The 13,361-nt window shown below is 46.3% G+C and overlaps 1 protein-coding gene across 2 annotated transcripts in view; it reads left to right on the forward strand.

Annotated features, from left to right (window-relative positions):
* Positions 1-13,361, forward strand: part of CACNA1H (calcium voltage-gated channel subunit alpha1 H) — a 480,369-nt gene that overhangs the window by 404,727 nt on the left and 62,281 nt on the right. For both annotated transcript variants that reach the window (XM_037911163.2, XM_043523932.1), the window contains exons 15-17: positions 5,967-6,057; positions 8,721-8,929; positions 12,528-12,962. In XM_037911163.2, the coding sequence (XP_037767091.2) occupies positions 5,967-6,057; positions 8,721-8,929; positions 12,528-12,962 (735 nt within the window). The remainder of the gene's footprint in view (positions 1-5,966; positions 6,058-8,720; positions 8,930-12,527; positions 12,963-13,361) is intronic.

Raw genomic sequence — 13,361 nt, forward strand, 5'->3', positions numbered from 1 at the left:
CCGTTCCCCATGTCATCAGTTTTCAGTGTGCTGCAGATTTTTGCACTAGCCGCTACATCATAGAAGTAGTCAGTTGAAAAGGGTTTGAAAACTGGCAGCCGATCGGGACAGTTCGAGTTCTGGGCACCTAAGAAGGTGGGGGAGGCAGTCTGAGATAATTGGCTGAACACATTAGCTGCATACTACTGCTAAAATGATCCACGGTGACATAGTTAACAACACTGGACACTAAACGTTCATGATGAGCTTTCAGAGATACCAGCCAAATAGAAATGAATGAAAGTTTCAATCTAGACTTCCCCAAGGCTTGTATGTGTTTTGAGGTGGGAGTGTAATATATGAAAAGGAACTGGGTACCTAGATTGTAAGTTCTTTGGGGCAGAGATTCTTTTTGTTCTGTTCTGTTCGTACAGGACTTACTACAGTGGACCCATAGATGTTGTGGGAATACAAATAATAATACTGTTATGTGTGTGTATCACAGCCCACGGTTAGATGGAATCAGAATAGCTCAAATGTGTGTCATAGGCCCTGTATTGCTAATGAGAATCTCATTGAACTCAAGAGGCTGGGACTGTTCTTTTTTGGAGCTGAAGGATCTAAGTTTTATCTTTTTGCTTCTACCACCAAGTCCTACGCCGCTATAAATGTGTTACGATGGGTAGAATTTGAGTAATATGTGTTTGTTTGCCTTTGCCCAAATCATTCTTCACCTTGGTTCATGCGTGCAAAATTGCCCGTATTTCATGACTCTTGCTGCTTTTGAAGCTCCTGTCTTTCGCGGTCCACTAGTGTGTCTCACACCTCCCGGCCCTCAGAGAAAATGCTTTAGGATATTATAAAAACGCTGAATGTGCGTGCCAGCCATGTATGCTGGGGAAGGGCCACCAGTATCAGCCTTTTGATCTTCAGCAGGTTCCAGAGAGAGGAGGTCATAAACATTCCAGATGAAGCACACAGGCTGTGCCAAAAGTTAACAGCTAATTGAAATCCAGGAGTCTGCTGCGCAGGCCTCCTTTCTGTTCTGCCTGGGGTGTAGAGTAGATGCAGCTGTTCGATGTTGCCAGGCAGACCCAGCCAGTCCTACTTTGCACTTTTCCCCTGTTTTTTTTTCCTAAGTGTAAGTCCACATTCATGCTCTGTTCCTTGCCCAATCAGCTTTATTGGCTACACTATTGCTGTTTCATTTGCACCCTTAATCCCTGGGTGCTGGGCCCCAGCTCCCCTTTGATAAGAAACTTGTCTTTAAATATGTTGTCATTGACGAAAACAAACAATGGAAGTGGGGGGGGGGAATGGGCCATGAATTATTCACTAGCTAGTCTTGGTGTGTATGAGGGAGGGGCGGAAATCAGTGCTTTTGTTATCCACTCTGTCTAGATACATTTTTAACTGTCTCGGGGATTTATAATACTTCTGCTTATTCCAAGCTGTTTCATTCAGTAAGAGAGAGCAAGCAGAGAGAAATCGTATTTGCCTCATATATTTTTCTGTGATGACTTCAGTGAACAAATAATGATGCATTAAGCGAGTCTGGTAAGGGTACCAGCCAAATGCCTGGCGGTAAAGAGAGTGTTCTGGTTTGTAACTTAGAGTTAAGCTAAAGGATAGTCCTCTTCTCCCTTGGATTATAGTTGGTCGGCTCTCTAAAGCTCCCTTCACATGCCCATGGCTCCAGACAAGTCCATCCTCACTTCAAATATCTTTTCTGGTTTCCCCTTACCTCCTGAAGCAAATGTAACCACCTTCCCCTTTTCTGCAAAGCCCTACACAGTCGATCTCCTACACAGAATCATAGAAGTGTAGGACTGGAAGGGATCTCAGTAGGTCATCTAGTCCAGTCCCCTGCACTCAAGGCAGGACTAAGTGATATATAATACTGTACATATAATGCTCTGGCTCTTGCCTCTATTCATTTGTCCCCTCAGCATGACCTACAACCGCCTTGGTTTACCATCTTGTGTTCTTACTACCAAATAGAACGCACGTTTACACACTGGCTCTCTGTCCCCCTCTAATAGCTGAAACACTATGAGCCCAGACTGCAGTGGACTAACAGCTACCGTGTCTTCTAGCTCGGGTAGTCAAAACTCATATTTTTTAGCTCCAGAGATCACAGGTTGAATCCTTGCTGTGGAAATAATAATTGTTGCAAAAGCCACCCTGGCCTTTCCACAATGTCCTGTCTCCTGCTTGTTCTCTAAACGGCTGAATCATGTGCTACTATGAAGACAGAAATTGGTAGCCTTGTGCGATATTCTCGATAAATATGTAATTACAGTCTTCACAAAATGGACCCTGTTTTCTTGCTAGTGTTTAATGGCTCCTTTTGGAGCTGGTACAGACTGTGATTTAAACGTGTAAGAGACAGTTTTTAAAGCCTGCATCAGAACAGCCTAACCACCCCAGGAATTAAATTTGTAGCATGCATTTTTCTTTCTGGTTTCCTTCTTTAGGAGGCTTGGCAAAGCTTATGGCTATAGGCTTGTCAATTGTCTCTTAGCAAGTACAGTATGCACTAGAGAAATCCCACCAGAGCCATATTTCAGCCATGAGGCCTTGTATCAAACTGCGTGCTAATAAATGAATAACTTAGCTCTAGTTTTTATACAGCAAAGACCGGCAAATCTTCCTTGGCTGCAACTCGCAGGAAGAAGCATTCAGCAGAGCTGAGGATTTTTTATTTTCCTGTGGCTTTATTCTTTGATTTGTTGACTAGCTGTTGATGCCAAAATATGAAAAATCTTTTAAACAGCAATCCTCACAAAGTCATATACTACAGAGGAACTTGTCTGAGGTCTTTTGCCTTGCTCTTCTTCTTTGACACTACGTGTGAGTATGATCAGAAAGGTGGTTATGTACAAATGGGCCTTTCTTAGTCATCCGATCACTCCAAGTCACGTGGGCTGACTTTACTGATAGAATTGGGGGGGAGGGGGTTTGCTATTGTTGGCCCTCCCCTACAGCTAAAGGAGCAAGCTGGGTTCTGTTCTATCCTATTGACCCATTGACAAAAATGCCAGCTGACTTTGATTGGGGGACTCCTTTACTGATGATGCTGTCAGACGCTTGATCTTCAGATCTTGACTTATGAATGGTACAAATTTGACAGGGACATCAAAGGAAGAGAATAGACACGGAAATCCACAAGGTCATGCATAGTATAGAGCATCCCTGACTTGCATGTATGACTGCAGAATGATGAGCTAAAGGGCAAAACTTATGCTTGTGTAGCTGAGTCACGCAGAGGTTCCAGATTGACTGATTGGAAAACTATCTCAAATCTGCTGTACGACGCCACCCAGAGCTTCCAGAATTATGCAGATCTAACAGCTACTGTATGTTAATTCTTCATCCGTGAAACAAAAAAGATGAACAAAGAAACTCAATCCCCTCTCTTAATAAATAATCATTTCTTTGGCTGCACCACTTAGCAACACACTGCCAAAGAAATTAAATTCATCACCACCTTGGGGAGAGCAGTGTGTGTCTGCTGAGACCATGGTGGGTTTGTACAGGCAGCAATTAGGAAACTGTGCTCCTTATAAAGACCAATTTGCACAACTTCTCTGTAGCCTTGATGGATCAGTTGGACAGCTTGCCAGAGCAATTCTGTCCTGCTGACCACACACAAAATGAAATTGTTTAGGAGAACTTTACAAGACAAGCATTTGTACTCCAGCCTTTTAAATGAATTTAGCTTAGTCTTTTTGGTAGCGTACCTGGATATATGAAAGCAAAGAACCAGTGTTCAAATCCGGTAAAGACATTTCAAAGAGGATTGTGTGGCTGAGGGCTCGGCTTTGGCATGCCAAACCTCTCAGCAACATAATCTTCTGGTTGCTGGTCAGGGCCCTGTGTGTAAAAAGAATTAAGGGTCTTCTCCCAAATCCCAAACTCACTGTCACCATTGGCCTTCCTGTTGGCAGTCTAGAAGGAGACGCTAGAGACTGAATCAGCCGTGAAGACTGAATTATTCCTCCATGCTAGAGATGGTCCATGATGGGGTAGCGTGTGCGTGTGTGTCCGTTCACCACTTGTGTTGTATCACTTCTGTGGATCCCGAAGTGTCTAATCTGGGGTCTGTTCATGACTGTATTGGGGAGGATGTACAAAAGCACTCAGTATTGGCCTAACTGCTCTCACTGAACTCAATGGGGAAACTTCCATCCACTTCAACGGACACAGAGCTAGGCCAATGCTGAGGTGCAGCTCACCAGCCGGTGTAACGTGGCACATGTCCCCAGGGTCCTCTGGGGTTAGGGTGACCAGATGTCCCAATTTCATAGGGACAGTCCTGATATTTGGGGCTTTGCCTTATATAGGTGCCTATTACCCTCCCCCACCCCCATCCCGATTTTTCACACGTGCTGTCTGGTCACCGTATCTGGTGGAGCGCTCTGTGGAGCTACGACCTTCTACCAGCTGAGTTTCAGCCCTGAGAGCGTCTGAAAATCCCACCTTACATGTTTTGGTAATAAATGATTTTTCATTTGTTTCCTGCAAGGATCACGTGGTTCTCCATGTGATGTTTGTATAATATTCCAGTATAGAGACTTCTAACAAAAAGCAACATGACTAGACAGAATTGTTAACTAGGCCCCCTGAATGAGATGCACCATAGGCACGAAAGATGTTACGGCATGAAGGTTAAAGACAAGACTATTTTCCAAACCGCTGGGGAGCCCAGCGTGATTCACAGAGATAAGACTGACAGCACAGAGATGAAAATCACCGACTGCTGCTCAGAAGTTTCCCCACGAGGCACAGACCCCCTGCTCTCCAGCATGAAATGCTGTGATCTGTATTTGTTTGCTGAAGATATTGAGGCATGAGTCAGCCAACAAACTAGCTGTCATTAAATACGGATCTTTTAAAAAAAAATATAGGCAGATGTTTTGGAAGGAGAGAGTGTTTTAACTGCACAGCCTGAGTGGAAATAGCCTGGAGGGAGGTGGTTACTCAGTTGTCATAAAGCCACCAAGTCTTAAGTCTCCAGCTGTGGTCATCTTCACTTTCAACTCTCTCTCTCTGTCTTCAAGCCACGTCTGCTGACTTTACTGACATAAATAAGCTCCCAGTACTATCTCAGCCCTGCAGAGCAGGTGCAGTTATGGAAGAGCAGGTGCAGTTCTATTCTACCTCATCCTACAACGCTGCCCAGTGACTTCCGATTGCAGAATCTTTATAACGAGGCAGGATGAAAGACAGGGCAGGGCTTGATTTTTCAGATCCCGGGTTGAGTTTTTCAGTACTGGTAGCTAGAAAAATATCCTTTTGACACGTAAACCCAGCAGCTTGTGAGTTGGGATCATGGAGAGAGGATAGATACGGAACCCCGTGATGCCAGTTTTTCTTAGTCCCTTCTCTGATGGTAACAACGCTTTCACGTTTTGCAGTGGGACTCATTGTTCAGTTAGGCTAGACACTGAGGTGAATGCAGCAGCATTGGCAGGAGCTATATCTTGTATAAGGGCGTTTCAAAGCATTTCCCATACACATCATAATGCTTAGCGCATATAATATGACCGTGCCCAAAGGCCCCAATTAAGATCAGGCACGACTGTACAAATACAGTCAAAGAGAGAGTCCCTGCCCCAGCTTTCAAAACACTTTACAAACCTTACTTGATTAATACCCACAACAGGTAAGTATCGTGGTCCCCATTTTACAATGAACAATACAACAGCTGCAAACACCGAGTTAGGGAAAGTGAGGTACAGCAGGGTTGAGAGATTTGCCAGTGGTCACTCAAACAAGTCAGTGTTGGATACTCTTCCATGTCCCAGTCTATGGTCAACCCACGAGATGACATGGCCCCTCTGATGGGATGAAGTACGTGGGCAGCCATTGGTCTGGCATTAGTAACTTAAATGGATCCAGGGAATTTTATTCAAAAACGTCTCTTTCTTGGTCAAGAGCAAAACACTAATCAAACATTAAATTTCCCCATCCCTTCCACGCAGGGTGACGCCAACAGGTCGGACACAGATGAGGACAAGACATCTGCCAACTTCGATGAGGATTTTGAGAAGCTGAGAGACCTCCGCGCAACAGGTAGGAATAAGCTTGAATTTCCTTCTGCGGTGCGCACAGCTATGCTATAACTCTGTTTCCAGAGGCCTTGTAGAATGGTTTAGGTCAGTGTTTCCCACATGGTGGGTCCCAACCCACCAGGAGGCCTGGTGGCACTCCCTCTCCCCAACTACCCTCCTCTCTGGTGCTCTGACATCCCCAGGCAGAGGCATGGCGGGGTGGGATCTCCGTGGCAAGTGCAGTGCGAAGGAAGCTGCTGAGGCAGCGAGCAGACAGTAAGAAGCCTGGTAGTGATCGCAGCCCAGCTGCGGGGAGAGAGGGGCTGGCTGGGGCACAGAACGGGGTGGGCTGGGGGGAGCCAACTAGGGGGCTTGGGCTTGGGACTAAGGGGCTGGGGAGGGGAAGGAGCAGGTGCAATGGATCCCCAAAAAAGACAAAATACAACTTAGTGAAAAGTTTGGGAACTACTGGTTTGGGAGCTCTATCCCTTTTATCTCCCCTTGGGCAGTACATTTCATGTGGTGACTCACCTGGCTGCTATGCTTGCAGGGCAGTAGTTTTGCATTTTCAACTAGTCAAAAAGTGTTTCGAATATGAAAGACTTTCCAGTCTGAACAAATACAGAAGAGAGAACGTGTGTTGCTTTTCAATATATCCTTGCCTCAGATATTAAACTGTGTTGGCTATTTGGTCACATTACATCTCATCCCCTTTTAATTTTCAGGGTGGGGTTTTCTTAAAATTTTAAAGTGTCTTTTGGGCCTGTAGCCAAAATTCATTTGACTCAATGAAATGACAGTCATCTGGTGACCAAATGGAATTAATTGCAGATAGAAACAGGAGTATTTTAATGGTTGGGGTCACCAGTTGAGGGAGCTGGAGCAATACTAGGTGATTTAACTGCCCAGTCATTCAGCTCAACTGGAAAATTCCAAATATCGGGTTATCAAATTCATCTTCACTGCAGACGGTTGGCCAACAAACCATAGGCTGAAATTCCTTTGTATAAGCTGTTTGCCTAACCACTTAGAATAACAGGCCCATTCCAGGGCAGGAAGGAAATTGCCACTTATTCTCAGGAAGCTCACAAATAGAGAACAGGGCAGAACTCTCAGAATAAACTGTGGACAAGGAATAGCTTGACCATTTCCAGTCTCCATAAACCTCCTAAATGCCAAGATGTGTACAAACAACATACGGGCATTAATGATCCCATTACAAACCCATTGGCCTGTAAAATGTGTATCGACAGAAGGATCTTGTGTGGTTCAGATTAGCAGATTTGGGGCTTCCACCCCTTGAAGTGATTGGCAAAGCTTCTATGGATTGCCGTGGTTTATGGACAGGCTTTGTGCATCAGCAAATAAGCAAACTGATGCTAAAAATACAAGGGCACTGCATGACAACAGCAGGCATCAGAGGAGAATTAGCAGGGGTAATAAAACCCTTGGCTTTCTCCGTACAGTGAAGGCGGAATCATTTCCTGAACTACCTGTACAAGTGTAAAATTGTTCTTCTCTCCTACATATGGCAGATGGTCTCATCCTCTCCCCTCCCCTCCCCCAAGACGGCAGATTCTGCAATCATTAAACCAAAATCCACTGAGCCAACATAAATTAAGATTTGCCCTCGACTCCAGACCTTGTCTTTGAATCTAGGCTTTTGATGACAGAGTATTACTGCACTCAGGCGTGCAGAAGGAGTTTTGTTCTGTAGATTCTTGTTTATCTTCATCATGAACACTGTTGCTGCAATTTTTAACGAGTATATTATGTTGCTTTCTGAAAAGACCTGATGCTGTGTGGCCGTGACAGCCCCTATGTCTCAAAGAGAGGTCCATTTTCCCTTGCCTTAGAGCTGAAACAATGTGGTGTAATTGCTCCCTTTCTTTTTATTAACTAGAAGCAATTATCAGGGAAAAGTAGTTCATTAGGTTATTCTGTTGTGCTTCTATAGATGTATGCATGTTTAGGAGCCCTTCGCATTTCCTGTCCCTGGAATGGATGACTAACGATCACAGTGTACGTTTGTACAGTGCCTTCCGCCCCAAAGGAATCCAAAGCACTTTACAAATCATTTAATCTCTGCACCACAGGAAGAGAAGAATAATTTATCCAGATTGTAATTTGGTGAACACATGAGGACTAACAGCCGTTTCTCTTAGGGGGAAAATAATAGCCATACAATCTGCAACTCCAATCCTATTGCTGCTGAGCACCCGCAACTCCTTGTGTAGTCCGGGATGAGTTTCTAACTCAGCAAATGCTGATGACCTAGTGGCTAGAGCACTGGAATGGAACTCAGGACACCTGGGTCCGATTGCTGTCTCTGCTGCTATCCAACTAGGTTACCTTGGACAAGTCACTTCGCCTCACCATGCCTCAGTTTCCTCCATCTGTTAAGTAGCGATAATGATACCAACCCCTTTTTAAAGCAGTTTGAGATCTAGAGAAGAGCTAGTGGTTATTATTAAGACTGGGCCTTCTGAATGCTCCTGACCTTGGCCTTCTATCGCCTATGAAAGACCCCCCCGGCACTGGTGGCACCAAGGAGTTTCCATCTGCTCTTCCCGTTCAGTGAAGTCAATAGGAGACAAACGTGGGTTGCCTGTTTTAAAAATGCTGGTTGCAGTCCCCAGCTAAGCTCCTGAGCGGAACCCTAACTGCAGCTCGCCTTCTTTCCAGAGATGAAGATGTACTCCCTTGCCATCACCCCAAACGGTCACGTGGAGGGCAGGGGGAGCGTACCCCCTCCCATCATCATGCGCACTGCTGCTACTCCCATGCCAACGCCCAAGTGCTCGCCGCACATGGATTCGGTGCACACCTTCGTGGACTCAAGGAGAGGGAGCAATGCTTCAGTGGATCCCCTGAGCTACGATCAAAAGTCCTTGGTATGTTACCAGTATTGGCAGTTTCCCCCTATTCTCTGCCTTTTATATGTAATAACACAAAGGGGGAGATAAATGTATAATCTTATAGGCAGGGCTGGTAGCGCTGCCTGTGATTAAGGTTGCCCAATATTCCCCATTATAAAACCCTGTTTTCAATTGCATATAACTTTGAAAAAAACTAACCCTTTGGGCTGATCTTTTCCATGCTGTGTGTGTGCCTCAGGCTGAATTGTTCTGGGAAATTGCAGCCAAAACAGTTTAGCAACTTCTGAGAGTGAGGCTGGGGAAAAATACATGATTTCTTCCCATGTGAAAAAGCTTGGGTGATCTTTTCTTTGACCAGCTTTAGTGTCCCCATGCTTTGGAGCTAGGACTTGAAATTTGGCAGGGGGTGGGTCAGGGATATGCCCCTTGCCATCCTTGTGAAAAGGCTGCCCCGTGGACAACAACCTCCTGGTAGCCCTGATTTATCCACAGAACAGGTCCAGCCTGCGTACTGAATGAGGCAGGGGTCCTGTGGGGAAAAATACTATGTGATTATGTAATTAAAGACAGTATCGTAATGCATACACACAAAGAGACATAGTTAAGGTTGCACACTGGCAATCTTCATCTCGGCATTTACTAATTTTTGAGTACTTGACTTTGCAACCTTTAATGCTCTTTTAACATTTTGGGTGGGTGGGTTTGGTAACATATCTAGGTTGTGTACGGAGCTGATCACAAATTGGAATTGCCATACTGTGGTAAATACTCACATTTCTATTCAGACAAAAAGTCAAAATATCTAAACCTATTGCAGAATGTGAAAAATTTGGATTTGGAAATGTCATAATGTTTTGTTTCAGGTAGACATTAATCTCTGCACGGCCTGACCTGTCACGGTGTTTGATGGGATTTATAGTTCTGGGTCCCTCAGTCCCCATTCTCCCCTATTGGCCCAGCTCTGTGGTTGGACTACATCTCCCGTGATACATCCTGGTGACTTCCTATCCCATGATGCACTGCGACTCAGCCGTAATTTTTCCTACCCTGGGTTGGGTGGTGGAAATGAAGTGATCGGTGGGAAGGTGAGATCAGGCAGCAGGGGGCATGATGAAATAGGGCAGGATGGTCATAACAGGGGATTCAGGCTGTGGAGAAGCAGTGGGGAATCCAGAGTTGCAGACTGGACTGACAGGTGCAGAGCTGGATAGTGTGTGGTCTGTCATCAGGAGGGCTGATGTGGCAGGGAATGCCTAGAGCAGTCAATATGAGTTGCTGGTTCTGTAGTCACTGGAGAAACTAGGGTCTGAGGACTTTGCTGCCTCATCCGTAGAAGGCTTAAGGAAGAAGAGGTTACTGGGTGCTGCACAGGTGGGGGACAGGGACTCAGTGCCCCTGAACGGTTTCCCTTGGTTACGATGGAGGTGTCAGGAGAGGGGGTGAGCTGGCTCAACTGACTGGAAGCAGGCAGTCCCAGACATTACACCTGGGCACAGTCTTCGAGAGGTTTCATTTGGCTTTTGCACAGGCAAACCACTGTGGTAAGAAACACGTTCTTCCTGGAATGACTGCACAGCCCCCGGGTGCCTCGGAGATGAGCCAAGCATCTCCTGTCAGGCAGGACTAATGGGCGGTGGCTCTGCAGGGCCCTAATTCCTTGTGGCGTTTTAATGATTGGCTAGATGTGAGGCCCACTCGGGAGGCCGGAATGAACCATCTTGGAATGACTGTGAAGGAATCTGAATGCTTGTTCACCCCTCGCACGGCTGCTCTGCTCCTGTTTATTATACCCAGCCCCTTATTGAGGGGAACAGACAGAAACCAAGAGCTGAAATCATAAATTATCCTTAGGGAATAACCATCTGAGGGGAGAGAGATTTTGTTACACTCACAACAGGGCAGTGGGGGGGAAGGACTGAAAACAGAAGGACCAGAGTTAATGGACAAAAACGGGTTTGCATCTCTGCTTATCTGCCCTGTTTTTCACTATGTAACTTCAATATCATGCTGACATCAAAGCAGTGGAGCATGAATGCACTTCATGCAGCGTACTGAGGTAGAACCGTTATCACCTTTGGTAAGCTGCCTAGCCAAGGTAATGCTTCTGAAAAGAAAAACGAGATGACTCTATCGTTTGTCTTGGGTTTAGATGGGATTGCTGGCTCATGGCTCGAATCAGGGCGCAAGCAGCCACCCAATGGAACAGCACTGAGATGAACCTTAATCAAAACCAATGAGAATGCTTAAAGCAGTCAGCTCTGTTTCTGTGCTGGAAGGAAAATGTTAAGAGAAAAGGAGATTTCTTTCTAGGCTTCGCTGCTCTGACCTTGAACACTTTCATCCCAGGAACTATTCAGCAATGCAAATTGCAGTTACAAAATAATCACCAGACATTTGTTTGCGGGGGGTGGGACGGGAATCCATTTGAGGACATATTTAAGGAAAAATAAGACTATTGTCTGGGTAAAATTTTCAGAGGCACTTAGATGCCCAAGACCCATTGGAAGCCAATGTGATTTAGACATTTGTTAGTCTCTAAGGTGCCACAAGTCCTCCTTTTCTTTTTGCGAATACAGACTAACACGGCTGCTACTCTGAAACTAAATCACTTAAGTGTTTAAAAAAATATTGCCCAGTGGGAACAGAGTCTTAGGGCTGGACACATTTTTGCTGCCAGAGTGGTGTAAAGGGATCTTAGTTAGTGTTAATGAGAGGCAGGCCCTTAGGAACCGGTTGTGTGATTTTTACTGTGACACGCAAGAATGTATCTCCAGTGACTGATCCCAGCCCTGCCATCAAGTTGGTGTGGAGCAGTGCCACAGTAAACTGATTTCTCTGAAAAACAGGACTACATAATGTGGCCTATAAAAGGGCACTGTGACCCCAAGAGAGGATTCCATAAAATCCTCCTTGGATGGGCTCCTCTGCTTGCTGTGAGATTCATGGATCTGGAGCAGATGTGGAGCCAGCCTTGAGTTTTCATTAGTTGTGCCCAGTTTACATGGGGAATATGTTTTAAGACAGGTGGTGTGCTACTGTACGGCACTGACTCAGGTATGTGGACTCAGACCCCAGGCCATAGTGCACTGAGTGTAATTTGAGCGGGGGGGAATCAATAGCTTTTGTGAGCATTGTAATTCTGGAAAAGGGGAAGTCCTATGAAAGCCTTCTTGGAGCCTTTGTAATGTGGCTGGCATGCACAGGCAGGACCCTGTGTGCTTAAAACTTACATAGGATTCAAGAATCCTGCACTGAGAGAGGTTCTAGCCATGCTGAGGGTGCACTTTAAAGGGACGCCTTCGATGTGGGTTCACCTGGGTACCCAGGTATGAGGGAGTCAAGGAGATGAGAGAGGTTGCAGAAAAGCACTCAGCTGGAACACCAGCGTTCCCAGTGTGGGGCCCCTGTCCAGCAGCATGAACTTACCTGCCTTAGCCCTTAACAACACCTGCAATGTTCCCTGTCTGTTCTTCTTAACTGAATGACTGTCTTGTCTCTGGAGCCACCTAGCAGTTTGTGCCATAACTTCTGGGCTAAATTCCTTTCCCTCTGAGCCATTTCCTTCCCTCTTCTGGTTGAGGGTGAAATCTCACGTGTTTTTCCCATCTCTCAGTCCAGCCTCCGCAGCTCGCCATGTGCGAACTGGGGACCCAACAGCAACTGGGGAAGCCGACGCTCAAGCTGGAACAGCCTCGGCAGGGCCCCAAGCCTCAAGAAGAAGAACCAGTCTGGGGAAAGAGAGTCCTTGCTCTCTGGGGAGGGGAAAGGGAGCACGGATGATGACTCCGATGATGCCAAGTCCAGCACTGTCAGCAGAGCCACCCTGCACCGCCGGGCGGAGTCCCTGGATTACAGAAGCTCCTTGGACTTGCCTGAGCTTCTCCAGCTCCCCACCATGCGCCACTCCCTCAGCATCAACCCCCTGGCCGTGCTGCCCGCAGAATACCAGGACTGCAATGGCAAAATGGTGCATGTGCCCAGCGAGTTCTTCCTGCGCATCGACAGCCACAAGGACGACCCCTTGGACTATGATGACGACATGGACGACGTAAGTTGCCCTGGGGATCGGGCAGCTCTGGGGGTAAGGGAGCCTTTCCCCTGTAAGGTGCTTGTTCAAATCCCAGGCAGAGTTGTTGCTACCTACTGGCTGGTGTAGATGAAAGAATCCAGTTCCTAATGAATTGGCATCCACTTCCCAAAGAGTTTTGTTTACGAACAGGGGGGTTCTGTTACTGTCTGATTTATAGGCCAGGTGAAGTGTTCGGGTGATGGGCACCCACCTGTGTGAACTACAGTCTCTGGCTGTGGTTGACACCCGTCTCTGGATGCCCTCCCAAACATTATTTGTTGTGATCTCAACCAAATTTCACCCCAGGCACCCTCTGTCACAGGCTTGCTAGAAATGCAGAACCCGGTCCCCTAGGCTCCCTTGAAAGTCTGGGGCCTC

Source organism: Chelonia mydas, chromosome 10 (assembly GCF_015237465.2).
Source record: "Chelonia mydas isolate rCheMyd1 chromosome 10, rCheMyd1.pri.v2, whole genome shotgun sequence".
Classification (NCBI taxonomy): Eukaryota; Metazoa; Chordata; order Testudines; family Cheloniidae; genus Chelonia; species Chelonia mydas.